Here is a 22,400-nt window from a genome sequence, read left to right as displayed (position 1 = left end):
AGTTTCGCTCTGTCGCCCAGGCTGGAGTGCAGTGGCCGGATCTCAGCTCACTACAAGCTCCGCCTCCCGGGTTCACGCCATTCTCCTGCCTCAGCCTCCCGAGTAGCTGGGACTACAGGCGCCTGCCACCTCGCCCGGCTAGTTTTTTGTACTTTTTAGTAGAGACGGGGTTTCACCATATTAACCAGGATGGTCTCGATCTCCTGACCTCGTGATCCGCCCGTCTCGGCCTCCCAAAGTGCTGGGATTACATGCTTGAGCCACCGCGCCCGGCCTCTTTGCTCATTTCTATAAGGAGGCAGCCAGATGGGAAAGTAAGGGTGACAGGGCAGCCAGATGTTCAGAATACAATTCTTTTTTTTAAATAGAGACAGGGTCTTGCTCTGTTGCTTAGGCTGGAGGGCAGTGCCACAATGATGGCTCACTGGAGCCTTGACCTCCTAGGTTCAAGCTATCCTTCTGCCTCAGCCTCCCAAGTAACTGGGACTATATGCATGTCCTACCACACCCGGCTAAAGGAGTTATACTTTTATCTTGTTTAAACCACTTCTATATTGGTGTCTAGTCACACACTAACCGATACCATGGTCAAATTTTGCCACTAAAACACATAGTTATTACTTTCCTTTCTCCAAGAATACAGGGACTTTTAAAAAACCATTTGTACCATATAGCATGTACATGTGCAAAATGTAAATCTTAATTTTCACCTGAATTTCTTACCCACATCTGCACTTTGCACATCTTTCCCACGAAGAATGACCAAGTTAGCAATGGAAGTGTTAAAATGCAGGTCCTTGTTGAGAGACATTTTACCAAGAGAAGGAGGTCCTGATAAAGGAGGCCGCACATGCCAATCAATACCTACCAAAATAAAAAAAAAAAAAGCAAGAGATTTTATTTTATTTATTTAGTTTTCTGAGATGGAGTCTCACTCTGTTGCCTAGGCTGAAGTGAAGTGGCGTGATCTTGGCTCACTGCAACCTCCATCTCCCGGGTTCAAGCGATTCTCCTGCCTCAGTCTCCCCCAGTAGCTGGGTAGACAGGATTAAAGGTGTGTGCCATCACACCCAGCTAATTTTTTTTTGTATTTTTAGTAGAGACGGGGTTTCACCATGTTGGCCAGGCTGGTCTCGAACTCCTGACCTCAAATGATCCGCCTGCCTCAGCCTCCCAAAGTGCTGGGATTACAGGCGTGAGCCACTGCACCCAGCCCAAAAGCAAGAGATTTTATAAATGGCTCTGAACGAGAGGAGGAAAATGGTCTTGTGGAATGTGTATGTTAGTTTTTTTTGGACAGGGTCTCGTTATGCCACCCAGGCTGGAGTGCAGTGGCTATTCACATGTGTGATCATAGCTCACTGCAGCCTCAAACTCCGGGGCTCCAATGATCCTCCCGCCTTGTCCTCCCATGTATCTAGGACTATAGGCATTATTTTTCCTGTCTAAAAGGGAGGGTCTATCAATTCTCCTATGCCTATTCCACTAGAGTTTGTTGGGGCAAAAAATTGTACTCAAAGGGCTATCTTTGAGTACAAGATATCTTAGGCCGGGCGCGGTGGCTCAAGCCTGTAATCCCAGCACTTTGGGAGGCCGAGGCGGGCGGATCATGAGGTCAGGAGATCGAGACCATCCTGGCTAACATGGTGAAACCCCGTCTCTACTAAAAATACAAAAAACTAGCCGGGCGAGGTGGCGGGCGCCTGTAGTCCCAGCTACTCGGAGGCTGAGGCAGGAGAATGGCCTGAACCTGGGAGGCGGAGCTTGCAGTGAGCCGAGATCGCGCCACTGCACTCCAGCCTGGGTGACAGAGCGAGACTCCGTCTCAAAAAAAAAAAAAAAAAAAAAAAAAAAGATATCTTAGGATGGGTGTGATGGCTCATGCCTGTAATCCTAGCACTTTGGTACGCTATGGTGGGAGGATCTCTTGAGCCCAGGAGTTCAAGACCAGCCTGGACAAAATAGTGGTCTCCTCTTCTAAAAAAAAATACAAAAATTAGTCTGGCATCTGTGGCATGCACCTATAGTTCCAGCTACCGGAGAAACTGAGTGGGGAGAATTGCCTAAGCCCAGGAGGTCGAGGCTACAGAGAGCCGTGATCGTGCCACTGCACTCCAGCCTGGGTGACAGTGCGAGAAGTCTCACTTGAGGAGTATGAATCCATGCTGCTTTTGGAGGATAAGATTTTGGACCAATGTGCTAATGGTATGTAACTATTGGGGGCCTTGGGAGGGGAAGAATGTACCGTGCATGTGGGAGGACATGACTTAGGGACAGCGCAGAGAACAGCAGTCAGCCTCCAACATGACCCCAATCATCTTCGCTTCCTTCCTGGTATTCAAGCCCTGGGGGAGTATGCTCTCACACTGGAGAGGGTTGACCTTAACCAAAAGGATGTTGCAGAAATAACTTCCAAAGCTAGGTCATGAAAGGCATTAACTTCAAGGCCAGGCATGGTGGCTCACGCCTGTAATCTTAGCACTTTGGGAGGCTGAGGCAGGCGGATCACTTGAGGTGAGGAGTTCAAGACCAGCCTGGCCAACATGGTGAAACCCCATCTCCACTAAAAATACAAAAAAAATTTAGCTGGGCATGGTGGCAGGCACCTGTAATCTTAGCTACTTGGGAGGCTGAGGCAGGATAATCGTTTGAACCCGGGAGGCAGAGGCTGCACTGAGCCAAGATCGTGCCACTGCACTCCACCCTGCGCGACAGAGCAAGACTCCGTCTCAAAAAGAAAAAAAGGCGGGGGGTCATTAACTTCTGCCTTGCTCCTTCCTGGATCACACATTCTCCCTAAAGGTAGAACACGTAGAAACAGATAGTGATGGTGATAGAAATGGGGTAAATCTTTACATAGAGGCCAGGCGCGGAGGCTCATGCCTGTAATCCCAGCACTTTGAGAGGCTGAGGTGAAAGGATCACTTGAAACCAGGGGTTCAAGACTAGCCTGGGCAACATAGTGAGACCCCCAACTCTCCAAAAATAAAAGAAATAACGAAATTAGGCTGGGTGTGGTGGCTCATGCCTGTAATCCCAGCTCTTTGGAAGGCCGAGGTGGGCAGATCACGAGGTCAAGAGATTGAGACCATCCTGGCCAACATGGTGAAACCTTGTCTTTACTAAAAATACAAAAATTAGCTGGGCGAGGTGGTACATGCCTGTAGTCCCAGCTATTCAGGAGGCTGAGGCAGGGGAATCGTCTGAACTCGGGAGGCGGAGGTTGCAGTGAGCCAAGATTGTGCCACTGCACTCCAGCCTGGCGATAGAGTGAGACTCCATTTCAAAAAAATAAATAAATAAATAACAAAATTAGTCACTTATGGTGGTACACACCTGTAGTCCTAGCTACAGGAAGCTGCAACGGGGGATCACTTGAGCCCAGGAGTTTGAGGCCGCACTGAGCTATGATTGCACCACTACACTCCAGCCTAGGTGAGAGTGAAACCTGTCTCAAAAACAAAACACACAAAATCTTCCCACAGAGCAGAGAATATATGAAGAGTTATAAAACTAGATCCTTCAACCAGGCTTATGCCATATATATATTTATTCATATACTATTCATACACGTGTATGAAAACATTTATATGTTCAAACTATACAACTGTGAAAAAATGTTGACACCCGGCCGGGCGCGGTGGCTCATGCCTATAATCCCAGCACTTTGGGAGGCCAAGGCGGGCAAATCACGAGGTCAGTTTAAGACCAGCCTGGCCAATATGGTGAAACCCCGTCTCTACTAAAAAAATACAAAAATTAGACGGGCATGGTGGTGCGCACCTGTAGTCCCAACTATTTAGGATGCTAAGGCAAAAGAATCGCTTCAACCGGGAGGCAGAGGTTGTAGTGAGCCGAGAGCCACTGCACTCCAGCCTGGGTGACAAAGCGAGACTCCATCCCCTCCACCAAAAAAAAAAAAAAAAAAAAGGAAAAAGAAAAAATGTTGACACCCTAAAGTTCCACATGGGAACTCAGCAAACTGTGGTTTATTGACCTAAGAGAGCTCAGAGCAGCACGTCTCACACGACTCTAAGGAACATTGTGTTCCTTACCGTATTAACAGGTATAGCTAGAAAAACAGGTACTGTGGCCAAAAAATTCAGGAAGCACTATTTTTACATGTAAACTTTTTGCTTACCTCCAAACCTCTGGCACTATAATTTTATCCGTAAGATATTACAAATAAATGTTGAGAAAATCTACTCTCATAGTATAAAAACCTAACTTATTTTAATCTGTGGTATAATGTATGCTATTAACACCTAGTAGTGATTTCTAGTTACATATGACAGACTGAACATGTCAGTTTCCTGCCACTCTCTCCTCAGATCCTGCTTAATCAATAAAAGGATAACCATAAACAAGAAAAAAAGGGAACAGGAGAGAATGTAACAGCAACAACATTTTGGAAGCTGGAGAGCAAATGAACTACTGGTTACTGACTGCACAACAAGAAAAAGCTAAAAAGTTTGCCCACAGTTGAGGTCCTGGAAGTAGACCAGACACTTTTCACAGTGGAAAAAAGGCTGGGCACGGTGGCTTACGTCTGTAATCCCAGCACTTTGGGAATTTGAGGCAGGCGGATCGCTTGAGGTCAGGAGTTTGAGACCAGCCTGGCTGACATGATAAAACCCCATCTCTACTAAAAATACAAAAATTAGCTAGGTGTGGCGGTACACATTGGTACACTGGTAGTCCCAGCTACTTGGAAGGCTAAGGTGGGAGGATCACCTGAACCCGGGAGGTGGAGGTTGCAGTGAGCCAAGATGAGGCTACTGCACTCCAGCCTGGGTGACAGAGTGCAACTCCATCTAAAAAAAAAAAAAAAAAGAAAAAAGAAAAAAGAAAATCGAAGTGGGAAAAATAACAGGAGGATTAACTAAAAATCTGTTTGAGAGGCAGTGAGAGCCCCTTCCCCACTCCCTGCGGCAGCGGGAGCGTGCTCTTCTACCCTAGAACGAGGTTTCTGCTGTGAAAAGGTTAAACCTGGGAGGCTCTGGCCTCAGTGACACCAGGCACAGCCCTGTAGAGAATCTTTGGAAAACCAGGTCACAAAGTAGAAGCTTTCACAGGAAAGCTTAACAGTCCATGTCTTCCCCGTCCAGCTCTGAAGAGGCTGGCAGCCAGGCTTATCATGCGTTCAGGAAAGAGATGGATGAGGAAGCAACTGATCGAGAGATAAGATACGCTGAATATGGTATTTGGAAGCCCAACAACAAAATGGCCAGGCAGATCGCCTTACTGTGAAACCCACACAAGTCTGCAACGTCCATAAGGGTCCATTCAGTGCTCAGAGCAACTAACTCAGCAAATAATCACTGAGTGTTTACTGTTCCAGGCTCCAAAGATGCAACAGTAAACCAAGTAGATAAAAACTTACCTTCTATTGAGATAAACCAAAGACCCATGTCAAGTACGTTCAGAATACTGGGGACAAAAAGAAAATCCTAAAAGCTTCAAGAGATAACAAAATAGGATTGGGAATCAGAACAACATGAGACTTCCCAACAGCAACGCTGCAAGTGAGAAGATGATAGAGCAATGCCTTCGAAATACTCAGCGAAAAGAAAATGATTCCCAACCTAGAATCCTATCCCTGGCCAAACTATCATTCAAATGCAATGGCAGAACAGAATGATGATATTTATTTATTTTTATTTATTTATTTTTGAGACAGGGTCTCACTCTGTCGCCAAGGCTGGAGTGCAGTGGCGCGATCTTGACTCACTGCAACCTCCCTCCACCTCCCAGGTTCAAGTGATTCTCCTGCCTTAGCCTCCTGAGTAGCTGGGACTATAGACGCCCGCCACCACGCCCGGCTAATTTTTTTTTTGTATTTTTAGCAGAGACAGGGTTTCACTGTGTTAGCCAGGATGGTCTCGATCTCCTGACTTCATGATCCGCCTGCCTTGGCCTCCCAAAGTGCTGGAATTACAGATGTGAGCCACTGCGCCCAGCCAGAATGATATTTGTAGCCTCAAACACTTTACTTTCCTTGTACTCTTTCTTAGGGAGCTCCTGAAAGGTATGGTCCATCAATATGAGGGAATAAATCAAGAAAGCAGATTTGAAATCTAGGAGGTACAGATATAAATCAGGATGAGGCAAGCAGAGATGCCAGAGCTGGCTGCTTATCAAGCCTGGACAGCAGTCAGTCCAGAATGGAATGGGAAGATAAAGGCCTTCCAGAAGGATGTCTCTAAGCAGATAATGGAAGTAATCGATTACCTGATGGGTTTAAAAATATTGATAAAGAGTTCTTTTTTTTTTTTGTTTTTGAGACAGGGTTTTGCTCTGTTGTCCAGACTGGAGTGCAGTGGCATGATCATGGCTCATTTTAAACTCAAACCCCTTGGTTGAAGGGATTCTCCTGCCCCACCGTCCCAAGTAGCTAGGACGGTGCATACCACTATGCCCAGCTAATTTTTTTTTTTTTCTTTTTGAGACAGAGTCTCGCTCTGTTGCCCAGGCTGGAGAGCGGGGGCGCTATCTCGGCTCACTGCAAACTCTGCCTCCCGGGTTCAAGAGATTCTCCTGCCTCAGCTCCTGGGTAGCTGGGATTACAGGTGTGTGCTATCATGCCTGGCTGATTTTTTGTATTTTTAGTAGAGGTGGGGTTTCTACTACATCCATATTAGCCAGGATGGTCTTGATCTCCTGACCTTGTCAGCCTCGGCCTCCCAAAGTGCTGGGATAACAAACGTGAGCCACCGTGATGGGCCAGCTAATTTTTTTTAAATTACTTTTTTAGAGATGGGGTCTTGCTTTGTTGCTCAAGCTGGTTTTGAACTCCTGGCCTCAAGCGATCCTCCTGCCTCAGCCTCCCAAAGTGCTGAGCTTACAGGAGTGAGCCACCACATCTGAGAAGGGATTCATTTTTTACAGAAAAGTTTGAGGATAAATTGGTGATAGGTACAGGGAATATCAACCAAATAAATACAATGATTAACAACTCCAGGAGGGAAAAATAAATTGTACACACAAAAAAATATAATCTATGTACACAGTACAAGGCTCTACTATGAATTAATATTTACACAGCAAAAGTAATACAAACATTGAAAACTGATCTAACTCCCAAGTATGTTAGGAGAAAGGATGAAGGTAAATATGAGTGTGTGTATGTGAGTGTGCACATACGTGTCAGTATATATATATATATATATGAATGTGGGAATGTGTGTATGTGTGTGTGTAGAGGGAGTGTAAGATGATTCAATTCTCAATTTTCTTTTTTTTTTTGAGATGCAATTTCACTCTTATCATCCAGGCTGGAATGCAGTGGCACTATCTCGGCTCACTGCAACCTCTGCCTCCCAGGTTCAAGCAATTCTCCTGCCTCAACTTCCTAAGTAGCTGGGATTACAGGTGCCTGCCACTATGCCTGGCTAATTTTTTTTTGTATTTTTAGTAGAGAAGGGGTTTCACCATGTTGGCCAGGCTGGTCTTGAACTCCTGACCTCAGGTGATCCACCACCTCGGCCTCCCAAAGTGCTGGGATTACAGGCATTAGCTACCATGCCCAGCCCAATTCTCAATTTTCACACTAGGAATGCAAGAGATAACAACATAAGTAAAACATTTATAACTATGGAGGAAAATTCTAGATGAAATAGCTAAAGACGTTGAAAGTAGTTTCATCTGTGTAATGGGGAGGTGTAGGATTGCTGTTTTCCTTGTCATAAAATCATACCAAACATTACTTAACTTTTTTCTTTTTTTTTTTTTTTTTTCTGAGAAAGGGTCTCACTGTCACCCAGGCTGAAGTGCAGTGGTGTGATCACAGCTCACTGCAGCCTTGACCTCCCAGGCTCAGGTGATTCTCCCACCTCAGTCTCCCAAGTTGCTGGGAATACAGGCCCATGTCACCATGTCCAGATAACTTTTTATATTTCTTGTAGAGGGGTTTTGCCATGTTGCCCAGGCTGGTCTCGAACTCCTGGGCTCAAGCGCTTCTCCTGCCTTGGCCTCCCAAAGTGCTAGGATTACAGGTATGAGCCACCATACCTGGCCCATTACTTGACCTTTTAAAAAACTGAGATATAATTGGCCAGGCGCGGTGGCTCACGCCTGTAATCCCAGCACTCCGGGAGGCTGAGATGGGAGGATCACGAGGTCAGGAGATTGAGACCATCCTGGCTAAGATGGTGAAACCCCGTCTCTACTAAAAATATAAAAAATTAGCTGGGTGCAGTGGCGGACACCTGTAGTCCCAGCTACTCGGGAGGCTGAGGCAGGAGAATGGCGTGAACCCGGGAGGTGGAGGTTGCAGTGAGCCAAGATGGCGCCACTGCACTCCAGCCTGGGTGACAGAGCGAGACTCAGTCTCAAAAAAAAAAAAAAAAAAAAGTAAGATATACTTTAAATACAGTGCAATGTATGGATTTAAGTATATATTTAAGTGAGTTTTGGCTACTTGATTTTTTAAACTATGTTCATTACTTTGATTAAAAAAAAAAAATCTGGCACTCATTTGAAATGTCTTTTGGTAATGAAACTGTGAAGTGATTAAGAAACCCTCCTAGGATGCCCTGGTGAGTTTCTGCCGGAGTCTCCCTAGCCGGAAGAAAGGTCCATTATCTCAACTACTCCAAGCCAGTATACAGTCTCAATATAGAGACTCCAGGACGGACACTTTTTCCAGTTTGTGGGCTGCATATTTTGGACTACTCTTTACCTTCTTCCATCTTTGCATTAGAAATGAGCATCTGTCTCAAATGCTTGAGCAGGCCAGCCCAAGTAAATGTGCTGTATGCCAATGAATTCTCAGACATGTGAGGCACGTTACGAATACTCAGCATCTTGAATTCAGGATGGGGAACTAAATGCTCCATTAAGTCTCCTGTAAAGAAAAAAAAATATCTGAACTAATTTTTTTTTATTCCACATTGTTGCCAATGGTCTACATAAAACCATGATTTGAAGGTTTTCTGGGCCAAATGTTTTTTCCTCTTCTTAGACCAGAATTATTTAATCTTTAATATGAATACAATTTCAGAGACAATGTCTATTACACACCACCTCTTCGCTTCATTTTAGCACCGACTTGAGCATGAGCGAGAAAATACACTTTGCCAAAAAGCAAACTACAATTTAGAAGCTGAATAGCTGTAAATGTGAATGAAATATTTAGGTAAACTCCAGGAAAACAAAGTAAACATGAGAATTGATACGCTTTTCCTGTCATTCTATGTTCACTAAATATTGTTCTATTCTTTCTTTTTTTTGAGACGGAGTCTTATTCTGTCGCCAGGCTGGAGTGCAGTGGCGTGATCTCAGCTCACTGCAACCTCCGCCTCCTGGGTTCACGCCATTCTCCTGCCTCAGCCTCCTGAGTAGCTGGGACTACAGGCACCCGCCACCACGCCCAGCTAATTTTTTGTACTTTAGTAGAGATGGGGTTTCACCATAGTGGCCAGAATGGTCTCGATCCCCTGATCTCGTGATCCACTTGCCTCGGCCTCCCAAAGTGCCGGGATTACAGATGTGAGCCACTGCACCCACCCCACTAAATATTCTTTTAGGAATATTACTAGATTTTTTTTTTTTTTTTTTTTTTTTTTTTAGTAGAGACAGGGTTTCATCATGTTGGCTGGGCTGTTCTTGAACTCCTGACCTCAGGTGATCCACCCGCCTCGGCCTCCCAAAGTGCTGGGATTACAGACGTGTGCCACCGCGCCTGGCTCAAGATTTTTACATATTGTATCTGGTTAGGTGATAATCAAAACCTGTTAATATGAAAGTTAATATGAGCCAGGTGTGGTGGCTCACGCCTGTAATCCCAGCACTTTTGGAGGCTGAGGTGGGCAGATCATGAGGTCAGGAGTTTAAGGGCAGCCTGGCCGACATGGTGAAACACCGTTTCTACTAAAAATATGAAAATTAGCCAGGCATCGTGGCGGGCACCTATAATCCCAGCTACTCGGGAGGCTGAAGCAGGAGAATCGCTTGAACCTGGGAGGCGAAGGCTGCAGTGCATTGCGCTCCAGGCTGGGGGACAAAGCGAGACTCTGTCTCAAAAAAAACCAAAAGTTAACATGAAACTCTATTTGGAAAGAAGACGAGATTAGATATTCCTTAAGACAGGAATGTGCCTATCTTTAGAAACTTGTATTTACGATGAAATAGAATTAAGGAGAAAGGCTAATTTCCTTTACATTCACAGCTGTCTCATATATTTATAGAAAATACCTTGAGGATAGGGAAAAATATATTACCATAATATGAAACAAACTTTATACCATTGAGTACAAACTCATAATATACATCCTAAAGAAAGAACAAATTTTGACACAAACATCTATAAGATGCTACACAGGTGGGCTTGTGCGAATGGAATGTCCTCTAAATGTAGAATTCTTTTCTGTAAAATACCTACAGTTGAATTCTACTGCATAGCACAAGTAAATATACAGTAGTCAGAAAATAATTCCTGAGCACTATGGCATGAATTCTTTTTTTTTCTTTTTAGACAGTGTTTTGTTCTGTTGTCCAGACTGGAGTGCAGTGGCACAATCAAAGCTCTGCAACCTCGAACTCCTGGGCTTAAGTGACAGCCCCATCTCAGCTTCCCTAGTAGCTGAGGTTACAGGTGCGCACCACAATGCCTGTTTTTTTTTTTTTGTTGGGGGAACGGAGTTTCGCTCTTACTGCTCAGGCTGGAGTGCAGTGGCGTGATCTCGGCTCACTGCAACCTCCCCCTCCCAGGTTCAAGCAATTCTCCTGCCTCAGCCTCCCAAGTAGCTGGGATTACAGGCATGTGCCACTACACTCAGCTAATTTTTTATTTTTGACTCCCAACCTCAGGTGATCTGCCCGTCTTGGCCTCCCAAAGTTTTGGGATTACAGGCATGAGCCACCATACCCGGCCACTTTTTAAATTCTTAGTAGAGATAAGGTCTTGCTACACTGCCCAGGCTGGCTTCGAACTCCTGGCCTCAAGTGATCTTCCCACCCTGGCCTCCTAAAGCACTGGGATTACAGAAGTGAGCCATGGTGCCCAGCCAATGCATGAATTATTAATTGTTGCAATCTGCTCTCCCTTCCAGCTTTCTTGTTCAGCTACTCTTACCTTAACCATTGTGTGTGTGTGTGTTTTTTTTTTAAACAGAGTCTTGCTCTGTCGCCCAGGCTGGAGTACAGTGGTGCAATCTCAGCTGACTGCAACCTCTGCCTCCCGGGTTCAAGAGATTCTCCTGCCTCAGTCTTCTGAGTAGCTGGCATTATAGGCACCCGCCACCACACCTGGCTAATTTTTGTATGTTTTGTAGAGCCAGGGTTTCAACATATTGGCCAGGCTGGTCTCAAACTTCTGACCTCAGGTGATCCACCCACCTCAGCCTCCCAACGTGTTGGGATACAGGCGTGAGCCACCCCGCCTGGCCACCTTAACCATTCTTAAACCTCCTTGAGACCTTAATCCATGGAGTGCCTGCCTTTCAATCAGTCTTCCTCTTTCTGGCAAAATCCCAGTCTTGGGCCAACCCCACTCCTCACCTTCTGTCAGAGCACAACTATGGAAAGTCATGCCACATGGCAGACCCAGACCTCTTTGAATTCCCAATCTCCACACACTATGGTGACGCCCACATTGACAACTCTGGATGAGACGGGAAACCTCAGGAAGGTTCTGAAAAGGGAAGCAACAGGATCTGACTTACGCTTTTAAAAACTGCAAAGCCAGAGTTCAGTCTGGCTGCCGTACTTAGGAAAAGGCTAGGGCTGGGTGCAGTGGCTCACGCCTGTAATCCTAGCACTTTGGGAGGCCGAGACGGGCGGATTATTTGAGATCAGGAATTCGAGACCAGCCTGGCCAATATGGTGAAACTCTGTCTCTACTAAAACTACAAAAATCAGTTGGGCATGGTAGCATGTGCCTGTAGTGTAGTCCCAGCTACTCAGGAGGCTAAGATAGGAAAATTGCTTGAACCCAGGAGGCGGAGGTTGCAGTGAGTCAAGATTGCACCACTGCACTCCAGCCTGGGCAACACAGCGAGACTCTGTCTCAAAAAAAAAAAAAAAGAAAAATCACTGACTTGTACACTTTAAATGGGTGAATTGCATGCTAGGTGAGTTATATCTCAATGTGGTTTCTATTAAGAAAAGAAAGAGAGAGAAAGAATCCTGAAGAAGAGCAGTGGATACCCATTGCCCTTTAGCAACTTCTCAGTTTTTCAATAAGACAGTTCAGAGAACTAAGCAGATGTGAAGAAAGGGTTTTGAGATAAGCAAGACTTAAGTGTATCTTCAGGTAGAGGAGGAGACAGAAAGAATAAACTTTGAAGCTTTCAGAACATAAGGCTTTCCTATAATTAACATATAGAGGGACAAATACCTAGTGGATTTCGTCTGTAGTGAAATGAGCTTTCTGCAGAATAAGTAGGCTGGAACACACTTCCCAGCTGATGTGCGAGGACTTGATTGATATCACTAAAGGAGATCTGCTTGATATTCATCAGTTTTGCACAGATCTTATGGACGGCATCATTCTCATGAACAAGGAGGGCGTCTGAAGATCGGTACAAGTGAGAAAGTGTCAAAATGGAGTTGTAGTTTTGAACAATAACCTGGAGAGGAAAAGGTCAGAAAAAAGAAAGGTAGGAGAGAATAATGGTTAAGATTACAGATTCTCAAGGCATCCTGGCTGGGTTCAAATCCGGGCTCTGTCACTTTCTAGCTGTATGATCTTGGACAAGTTTTTTAATCTCTCTATGCTCGGTTTCCCTTTTTTTTTTTGAGACAGAGACTCGCTCTGTCACCCAGGCTGGAGTACAGTGGCACCATCTCTGCTCACTGCAACCTCGGCCTCCCGGTTCGAGATTCTTGTGTCTTAGCCCACTGAGCAGCTGGAATTACAGGCTTGTGCCGCCATGCCCAGCTAATTTTTGTGTTTTTAGTAAAGACAGTGTTTCACCATGTTGGCCAGGCTGGTCTCAAACTCCTGGCCTCAAGTGATCTATCTGCCTTGTCCTCCTAAAGTGCTGGGATTATAGGCATGAGCCACTGTGCCCAGCCAGTTTCCTCATTTCTAATGGCTTCCTAGAACTGTAAGGATTAATGACACAATGCAAGTTAAACACTTAGAACAAGGCCTTGTATGGGCACAACAAAAATTGGCCATTATTTTCATACTTATTTCCTACTTCATTTCTTTTTTTTTTTTTTTTTTTTTTTTGAGACGGAGTCTCGCTCTGTCGCCCAGGCTGGAGTGCAGTGGCCGGATCTCAGCTCACTGCAAGCTCCGCCTCCCGGGTTCACGCCATTCTCCGGCCTCAGCCTCCCGAGTAGCTGGGACTACAGGCGCCCGCCACCTCGCCCGGCTAGTTTTTTTTTTTTTGTATTTCTTAATAGAGACGGGGTTTCACCCTGTTAGCCAGGATGGTCTCGATCTCCTGACCTCGTGATCCGCCCGTCTCGGCCTCCCAAAGTGCTGGGATTACAGGCTTGAGCCACCGCGCCCGGCCCCTACTTCATTTCTTGTAGTGACTTGTGTCGCCTGATTTGTTTCTTCAACTAGGTTGATCAACAGGAAATTGGCTTATATAGAAATTTTCAAGCCAGGCGCAGTGGCTCACACCTGTAATCCCAGCACTTTGGGAGGCTGAGGTGGGTGGATCACCTGACGTCGAGAGTTCGAGACCAGCCTGACCAACATTGAAAACCCTCGTCTCTACTAAAAAGACAAAATTAGCTGGGTGTGGTGGCGGGCACCTGTAATCCCAGCTACTCGGGAGGCTGATGCAGGAGAATCGCTTGAACTGGGGAGGCGGAGGTTGCGGTGAGCCGAGATCGCGCTACTGCACTCCAGCCTGGGCAACAAGAGCAAAACTCTGTTTCAAAAAAAAAAAGACATTTTCTCCCAATGTGAAGAAATAAAAATTACTTGAAGGTGGCAATGGCACCATGAATCCCAACATGAGGTCAAGGTGTCTGCTTTATATACTGGAATAAGAGAGACATTCTCAGGAATCAGTTCCTGAGAGGAGCAGCACAATCACCTTCTCTGACTTTTTATTTGAGACAAAGTCTTGCTCTGTTGCCCAGGCTGGAGTGCAGTGACATGATTTTGGCTCAATGCAACCTCCGCTTCACAGGTTCAAGCGATTCTCCTGCCTCAGCCTCTCGAGTAGCTGGGACAATAGGCAGGAGCCAAAATGCCTGGCTAAGTTTTGTATTTGTAGTAGAGACGGGGTTTCGCCATGTTGGCCAGGCTGGTCTCGAACTCCTGACCTCAAATGATCTGCCCACCTTAGCCTCCCAAAGTGCTGGGATTACAGACATGAGCTCCTCGGCCTGGCCATTCTCTGAAAAAAGAATCTTTTTTTTTTTTTTTTTTTTTTTGAGACAGAGTCTTGCTCTGTCGCCCAGGCTGGAGTGCAGTGGGGCGATCTCGGCTCACTGCAAGCTCCGCCTCCCAGGTTCACGCCATTCTCCTGCCTCAGCCTCCCAAGTAGCTGGGACTACAGGCGCCTGCACCACGCCCGGCTAATTTTTTGTATTTTTAGTAGAGACGGGTTTTCACCATGTTAGCCAAGACGGTCTCGATCTCCTGACCTCATGATCCGCCCACCTCGGCCTCCCAAAGTGCTGGGGTTACAGGCGTGAGCCACTGCGCCCGGCCAAAAAAATTTTTTTTTAAGAAGTCTTGCTCTTGTCACTCAGGCTGGAGTGTAGTGGCGTGATCTCGGCTCACTGGAACCTCTGCCTCCCGGGTTCAAGAGATTCTCCTGCCTCAGCCTCCGAGTACCTGGGACTACAGGTGTGTGCCACCACAGCCAGCTAATTATTGTACTTCTAGTAGAGATGGTGTTTCTCCATGTTGGCCAGAGTGATTTCAAACTCCTGACCTCAGGTGATCCACCCACCTTGGCCTCCCAAAGTGCTGGGATTACAGGTGTGAACCACTGTGTCCAGCCATTCTCTAAAAAAAATTTTTTTTTGAGATGGAGTCTCATTCTGTTGTCAGGCTGGAGTGCAATAGCACGATCTCGGCTCACTATAGCCTCTGCCTCCCAGGTTCAAGCGAATCTCCTGTCTCAACCTCCAAAGTAGCTGAGACTACAGGCCTGTGCCACCATGGCCAGCTAAGTTTTGTATTTTTAGCAGAGACAGGGTTTCACCATGTTGGCCAGGATGGTCTCAATCTCTTGACTTCCTGATCTGCCCGCCTTGGCCTCCCAAAGTGCTGGGATTACAGGCGTGAGCCACTACGCCCGGCCTCTCTGAAATTTTTAAAAACAAGGATACTTCATCTGTTTGGAAAAGTTTAAGAGAAGATACATATATACCACATATAATATGGTACTCATGAAAGTACCATATTATATAACCATTCTGGAAGCCGTAACTTAACATTTCCAATGAAAGGGTGAGAGCAATCTTTTACCCACATTTATTTCTATTGCAAAGAACATAAAACATTAACTTTTCAATTAACATGTCCATACCTCACCAGTTCCATAAGGCCAAATAATCTGATTCATTTTCAATGAGTTTGAGTACTGATCTTGTAAATTCTGTGTAACAAAAGCTCCTATTCCTGATCCTGTGCCCCCAGCCATACTCATTATGATGAAAAAACCACTGAAAGAGTCACATTTCTCCACTTCCTTCCGGATTAGGTTCATTATAGATTCTTCATGCCTGGGTCCATGAACAGAGTAACTATGCAATGGCAAAAGAAACAAACACAAACACTTTTCAATTTAACCACAGATATGTGATGCAGAGACAGATGCAGAATAGAGAGGTTTTTTTCAAAACTATGGAAGTGAAGAACTATCATGAAAGGTACAGGTATCCTGATTGACAAAATTTTAAATACATAAGTTGAAAATATTTAACCCACTTATGCCTAGTGTTCCATTATTGGAACGCTAAGCATGTGGGAGTTATTTATAACCTATTGCTCAAGGCCATTACTAAAGTCTGATTTTTCACTCATGCAAAAATTTAAAAAATTGCAACCTCTGGCATAAATGGGTTAACAGGTGAACAGGACTGCTAGCAGAGGGAATTTACAGAGTATAGAAAGTTCTCTTTATTTTTGAGGTTTTAATCAGATACTTTAATATTTGGGGTTTTCATAGTTGTACTTATTTTGGGGGTACATGTGATATTTGGGTATGTGTACACACGTGTAATGATCAAATAAGGGTAAATGGGATATCTATCACCTCAAACATTTATCTTTTCTATGTGTTGGGAACATTACAATTCTTCTCTTTTAGCTATTTTTTTTTTTCTGAGACAGAGTTTCACTCTTGTCACTGGGGCTGGCGTACAATGGCACGATCTTGGCTCACTCCCACTCCTGGGTTCAAGAGATTCTCCTGTCTCAGCCTCCCGAATAGCTGGGATTACAGGTGCCCGAACCACACCAAAAGAAAAATAATAATTTTTGTAGTTTTAGTAGAGACGGGGTTTCACCATGTTGGCCAGGCTGGTCTCAAACTCCTGAACTCAGGTGATCAGCCTGCCTCAACCTCCCAAAGTGCTAAGATTACAGGTGTGAGCCACTGCGCCTGGCTACTTTTACTATTTTGATATATACAATAAATTATCAACTATAATTTCCTTACTGTATTATTGAATTCTAGAGTGTATTGCTTCTATCTAACTGTATTTTTGTACCCATTAGCAACTTTTTAAAAAAAAACAAAAAACAAAAAAAATCAGGGTCTTACTATGCTGCCCAGGCTGGTTGTGAACTCCTGGCCTTAGGCAATTCTCCTGCCTCAGTCTCCCAAAGTGCTGCAATTACAGGCATGAGCCACTGTGCCCAGTGAGCAACTTCTTTTAATCTTCCTCCAAAAGTTCTCTTTTGTAGGCTAAGGGTATTCCTTTTCTCCTTTTTTATTTTGTTTTTGTGTTTTTTGAGATGGAGTCTCACTCTGTCGCCCAGGCTGGGGTGCAGTGGCACCATTTCGGCTCACTGCAACCTCTGCCTCCCAGGTTCAAGTGATCCTCCCACCTCAGTCTCCTGAGTAGCTGGGATTACAGGCGAGCGCCACCACACCCGGCTAATTTTTGTATTTTTAGTACAGACAGGGTTTCACCATGTTGGCCAGGCTGGTTTCAAACTCCTGACCTGAAGTGATCTGCCTGCCTCAGCCTCCCAAAATGTTGGGATTACAGGTATCAGCCATGGCGCCTGGCACCCCTCACCCCACCTCTTTTCTCCTTTTTGAGTTAGGGTCTTTTTCCATCACCCAGCCTGGAGTGAAATGTGAAGTGCAGTGACACAATCACAGCTTACTGCAGCCTTGCCTTGACCTCTCAGGCTCAAAAAATTCTCCCATCTCAGCCTCCTAAGTAACTAGAACTACAAGCGCATGCAACCATCCCTGGCTAATTTTTTTTTATTGAGATGCAGTCTTGCCCTGTTGGCCAGGCTGGAGTGCTGTGGCATGATCTCTGCTCACTGAAAACTCTGCCACTTGGGTTCAAGTGATTCTCCTGCCTTAGTTTCCCAATTAGCTGGGACCACAGATGCAGTTCAGCACGCCCAGCTAATTTTTATATTTTTAGTAGAGACGGTTTCACCATGTTGGCCAGGCTGGTCTCAAACTTCTGACCTCAAGTGATCCGCCCGCCTCGGCCTCCCAAACTGCTGGGATCACAGGCAAGAGCCACCATACCCAGCCACCCGGCTAATTTCTTTTTTTTTTTGAGGCAGATTCTCACTCTGTTGCCCAAGCTGGAGTGCCGTGGCGTGATCTCGGCTCACTGCAACCTCTGCCTCCCGGGTTCAAGTGATTCTTCTGCCTTAGCCTCCCAAGGAGCTAAGACCATAGGCACAGGCCACCACACCCATCTAATTTTTTAATTAAAAAAAATTTTTTTAATTTTTTGAGATGGAGTTTTGTTCTTGTTGCCCAGGCTGGAGTGCAATGGCATGACCTGGGCTCACCACAGCCTCCGCCTCCTGGGTTCAAGTGATTCTCCTGCCTCAGCCTCCTGAGTAGCTGGGATGGCGTCTACCACCACGCCCAGCTAATTTTTTCTATTTTTCAGTAGAGACAGGGTTTTACTGTGTTGCCAGGCTGGTCTCAAACTCCTTTCCTCAGATGATCTGCCCACCTCGGCCTCGCAAAGTGCTGGGATGACAGGCGTGAGCCATTGCGACAGGCCTAATTTTGGTATTTTTAGTAGAGATAGGGTTTCATCATGTTGGCCAGGCTGGTCTCAAACTCCTGACCTCAAGTGATCCACCACCTTGGCCTCCCAAAGTGTTGGGATTACAGGCGTGCACCACTGTGCCTAGCCTCACCTGGCTAATGTCTTTTTAAAATTTTTTTGTAGTGACAGGGCCTCCCTCTGTTGCCTAGGCTAGACTTGAACTCCTGGGCTCAAGTGATCCTCCTGCCTTGGCCTCCCAAATTGCTGGGATTACAGGGGTGAGTAGTGGCCATTCCTTTACCTGGGGCTTTCAATAATACCAGGTAGTTCTAGAAGTTTATGATACAGTATAATATTTAATATTCCTAACAACAGTCCTGAAGCAGTGGTTCTTAAACTGTGCTGCACATGGCCGGGCGCAGTGGCTCATGCCTGTAATCCTAGCACTTTGGGAGGTGGAAGCGGGTGGATCACTTGAGGTTAGGAGTTTGACAGCAGCCTGGCCAAGACAGTGAAATACAGTATCTACTAAAAGTACAAAAATTAGCCGGGCATGGTGGCGTGTGCCTGTAGTACCAGCTATTCCGGAGGCTGAGGCAGGAGAACCACTTGAACCCGGGAGGCAGAGATTGCAGTAAGCTGAGATCACACCACTGCACTCCAGCCTGGGCGACACAGCGAGACTCTTGTCTTTAAAAAAAAAAAAAAAAAAACTTGCTGCACATTAAAGTCACCTAGGGACCTTTAAAAAATCCCAACAGCAGGCAGGGCCGGTGGTGCACACCTGTCATCTCAGCACTCTGGGAGGTGGGGGCAGGTGGATCATCGGAGGCCAGGAGTTCCAGACCAGCCTGGGTAACATGGTGAATCCTCGCCTCTACTAAAAAAATACAAAAATTAGCTGGGCATAGTGGTACATGCCTGTAGTCCCAGCTACTCGGGAGGCTGAGGCAGGAGAATGGCGTGAACCTGGCAGGCGGAGCTTGGAGTGAGCCGAGATTGCGCCACCGCACTCCAGCCTGGGCGACTGAGCAAGACTCCGTCTCAAAAAAAAAAAAAAAAAAACACACCAAAAACCCAACATCAGGCCTTTACCCCATATCAGTTAAATCAGAATCTCGGCAGAAGGGAAACGTGAAGGTGAAGATGGCGGTGGCCAGGGCCGGGTTCCTGGGAATCCAGTGGCCACAAAGGGCATCCCAGAACGTGGTGCCGCTGGGCGCACGGACAGCCTCCCGCATGACCAATGACATGCTCCCAGCGTCCTATCCTAGGACCCCAGAAGGACGGGCTGCCGCCCCCAAGAAGTATAATATGTGTGTGGGAGACTACGAGCCTTATCCGGATGATGGCATGCGGTATGGCGACTACCCAAAGCTCCCTGACTGCTACAGCATGAGAGGAATCCATGGTATAGCTGGGACCAGCCGGACCTGAGGTTGAACTGGGGTGAACCAACGCACTGGCACCTAGACATGTACACCAGGAATTGTGTGGATATGTCCCCCACACCTGTTTCTTGGAATGTCACGTGTATGCAGCTGTTCAGCTTCATGGCTTTCATGACATTCATGTTCTGGGTGGGGGACATGTACCCTGTCTACCAGCCTGTGGGACCAAAGCAGTATGCTTGCAATAATCTGTACCTGGAACGAGGCAGTGATCCCTCTAAAGAACCTGAGTCAGTGGTTCACTATGAGATCTGAGGAGGCTTTGTGGGCTTTTGTGTCCTCTAACTAGGACTCCCTCATTCCTAGAAATTTAACCTGAATGGAATCCCTAATAAAACTCAGTGCTGTGGTTAAAAAAAAAAAAAAAAAAAATCAGAATCTCTCGAAGTGAGCCGTAGGCACCAGGACTTTTCCAAAGAACCTCAGGAAATTCTAATATGCAGCATAGTTTGGGAACTACTGTTTTGTAGTATTTTCTGTCATTGAGATATCTGCCAGATACGGATATTATATCTGGTAAGTTGTTATATCTTGGTAAGTTAGTTTGCAGCATGACAGTGAGGAAGATGGAAAATCCTGCTGAAAGAGATCCTTGAGTTCAACATTACCTGTACCTTAAGCACAGACACAGGCATGGAATGAGAGTTTCTTCTGGGTAAAATCAAATTCTAAATCTAAAACAGCAATTTCAAGATTATGTGCTTGGTATATCAACTGTACAGTTCTAACTTCGCTATCTATTAATCGACTGTGTAGCTGTCACTAAATTGAAAATCACAAGGAATTATTCTTACCCATATGCCCAGTTGTTTCCAGAACCTTGTTTTTGACAGAAGCATGCATGCTGACCATATTTCCATCGGCCAGACTGGGCAGCCTTTGACAGTGTTTGATTGATAACTTTGGGTTCCATGTCAACAAGAACAGCCCGGGCAATTGGAACTAGAGGGGGAAAACAAAAACAAAAACATCAAAAGAAAAAAATATTTCTTATGTCTTACTTGAGTAACTCAGAGCATAAGTGTCCAAATACCAAAAAAAAAAAAAAAATTCCAGGGGTTGGAGATAGAAAGATCTGCCATACTGCTTAGAAATCCCAGTGGGCAGCAGCAGGCATATGCAGATGTCCACCAAGCCCAGCACTTGCTAAGCAGGCTGAATCAGTGCAGGCCTAAAAGAATACCTGGATCAGATAAGCCGGGCGTGGTGGCACGTGACTGTAATCCCAGCTACTTGGGAGGTTGAGGCAGGAGAATCGTTTGAAACTGGGAGATGGGGCCGGGCGCGGTGGCTCAAGCCTGTAATCCCAGCACTTTGGGAGGCCGAGGCGGGCGGATCACGAGGTCAGGAGATCGAGACCATCCTGGCTAACATGGTGAAACCCCGTCTCTACTAAAAATACAAAAAACTAGCCGGGCGTGGTGGCGGGCGCCTGTAGTCCCAGCTACTCGGAGGCTGAGGCAGGAGAATGGCCTGAACCTGGGAGGCGGAGCTTGCAGTGAGCCGAGATCGCGCCACTGCACTCCAGCCTGGGTGACACAGCGCGAGACTCCATCTCAAAAAAAAAAAAAAAAAAGAAACTGGGAGATGGAGGTTGCACTGAGCCAAGGTTGTACCACTGAACTCCAGCATGGGCAACAGAGTGAGACTCTGTTTCAAAAAAAGAAAAAAATAAGAGTACCTGGGTCAAGACTACAAACATATGCTGAATGCTTATGATGTGCCACAGACTGTGCTGGGAATACGGAGATGAAAACATCAAACTAGCCTTAGAAAGGGCAGGTGGGAGGCTGGGCGTGGTGGCTCATGCCTGTAATCCCAGTATTTTGGGAGGCTGAGGGAGGTGGATCATTTGAGGCCAGGAATTAGAGACCAGTCTGGCCATCACAGTGAAATCCTGACTCTACTAAAAATACAAAATTGGCCAGGTGCGGTGGCACATGCCTGTAATCCCAGCACTTTTGGAGGCTGAGGCGGGCGGATCACCCGAGGTCAGGAGTTCAAGACCAGATTGGCCAACATGGTGAAACCCTGTCTCTACTAAAAATACAAAAAATTAGTTGGGTGTGGTGGCGCATGCCTGTAGTCCCAGCTACTCAGGAGGCTGAGGCAGGAGAATTGCTTCAACCTGGTAGTCAGAGGTTGCAGTGAGTCGAGATCATACCACTGCACTCCAGTCTGGGTGACAGAGCTAGACTCTGTCTTAAAAAAATAAAATTAAATTAAGAAAGAAAGAAAAAAGAAAGAGAGCCTGTAATCTGAGCACTTTGGGAGGCCAAGGCAGGCGGATCACTTGAGATCAGGCGTTCGAGACCAGCCTGGCCAACGTGGCAAAACCCTGTCTCTACTAAAAATACAAAAATTAGCCAGACATGGTGGTGGGCACCTGTAATTCCAGCTACTTGGGAGGCTGTGGCAGGGGAATTGCTTGAACACGGGAGACGGAGGTTACAGTGAACCAAGATCACGCCACTGCACTCCAGCCTGGGTGACAGAGTGAGACTCTCTCAAAAAAAAAAAAAGAGAGAGAAAAGAAAGAGCCAGGCATGGTGGCATGCACCTGTAGTCCCAGCTACTCAGGAGACTGAGACCTGTGAATAGTCACTGTACTCCAACCTGGGTAACATAGCAAGAACCTGTCTCTACAAGAAAAAGAAAAAAAGAAAAGAAAAACAGTAGTTGGATCTGGTGATTCGGAGGTCACTGGAAACCTTTTTTAGAGCAGCTTCAATGGTGCTATGAGGCAGAAGCAGGATCATAGGTGATTAAGCAGGGTCCTCTTTTGAGAATCTTAGAAGAAAGGCAAAGAGATAACAAGGGAGATGA

General features: G+C 46.0%; 1 protein-coding gene and 1 pseudogene across 4 annotated transcripts in view; one reads left to right on the top strand and one right to left on the bottom strand.

Annotated features, from left to right (window-relative positions):
• Positions 1–22,400, bottom strand: part of TUBD1 (tubulin delta 1) — a 34,704-nt gene that overhangs the window by 9,952 nt on the left and 2,352 nt on the right. Inside the window, exons 3-7 of one of the 3 annotated variants that reach the window (XM_025362048.1) lie at positions 20,369–20,516; positions 15,450–15,666; positions 12,338–12,569; positions 8,681–8,845; positions 724–864 (exon numbers count right to left, since the gene is read on the bottom strand). In XM_025362048.1, coding sequence (XP_025217833.1) covers positions 724–864; positions 8,681–8,845; positions 12,338–12,569; positions 15,450–15,666; positions 20,369–20,516 — 903 coding nt within the window. Of the gene's footprint in view, positions 1–723; positions 865–8,680; positions 8,846–12,337; positions 12,570–15,449; positions 15,667–18,907; positions 19,004–20,368; positions 20,517–22,400 lie in introns of all 3 variants that reach the window. The other 2 variants (XM_025362049.1, XM_025362050.1) reach the window with 2 other exon arrangements.
• LOC112610352 lies at positions 19,270–19,923 on the top strand (annotated as a pseudogene). Its single transcript, XR_003116320.1, has one exon. The product of XR_003116320.1 is annotated as an NADH dehydrogenase [ubiquinone] 1 beta subcomplex subunit 8, mitochondrial pseudogene (transcript).

This window comes from Theropithecus gelada, chromosome 16 (genome assembly GCF_003255815.1).
Source record: "Theropithecus gelada isolate Dixy chromosome 16, Tgel_1.0, whole genome shotgun sequence".
NCBI lineage: Eukaryota > Metazoa > Chordata > Mammalia > Primates > Cercopithecidae > Theropithecus > Theropithecus gelada.
The sequence above is the reverse complement of the archived record's forward strand: the minus strand, read 5'-3'. Positions and strand labels throughout refer to the sequence as shown.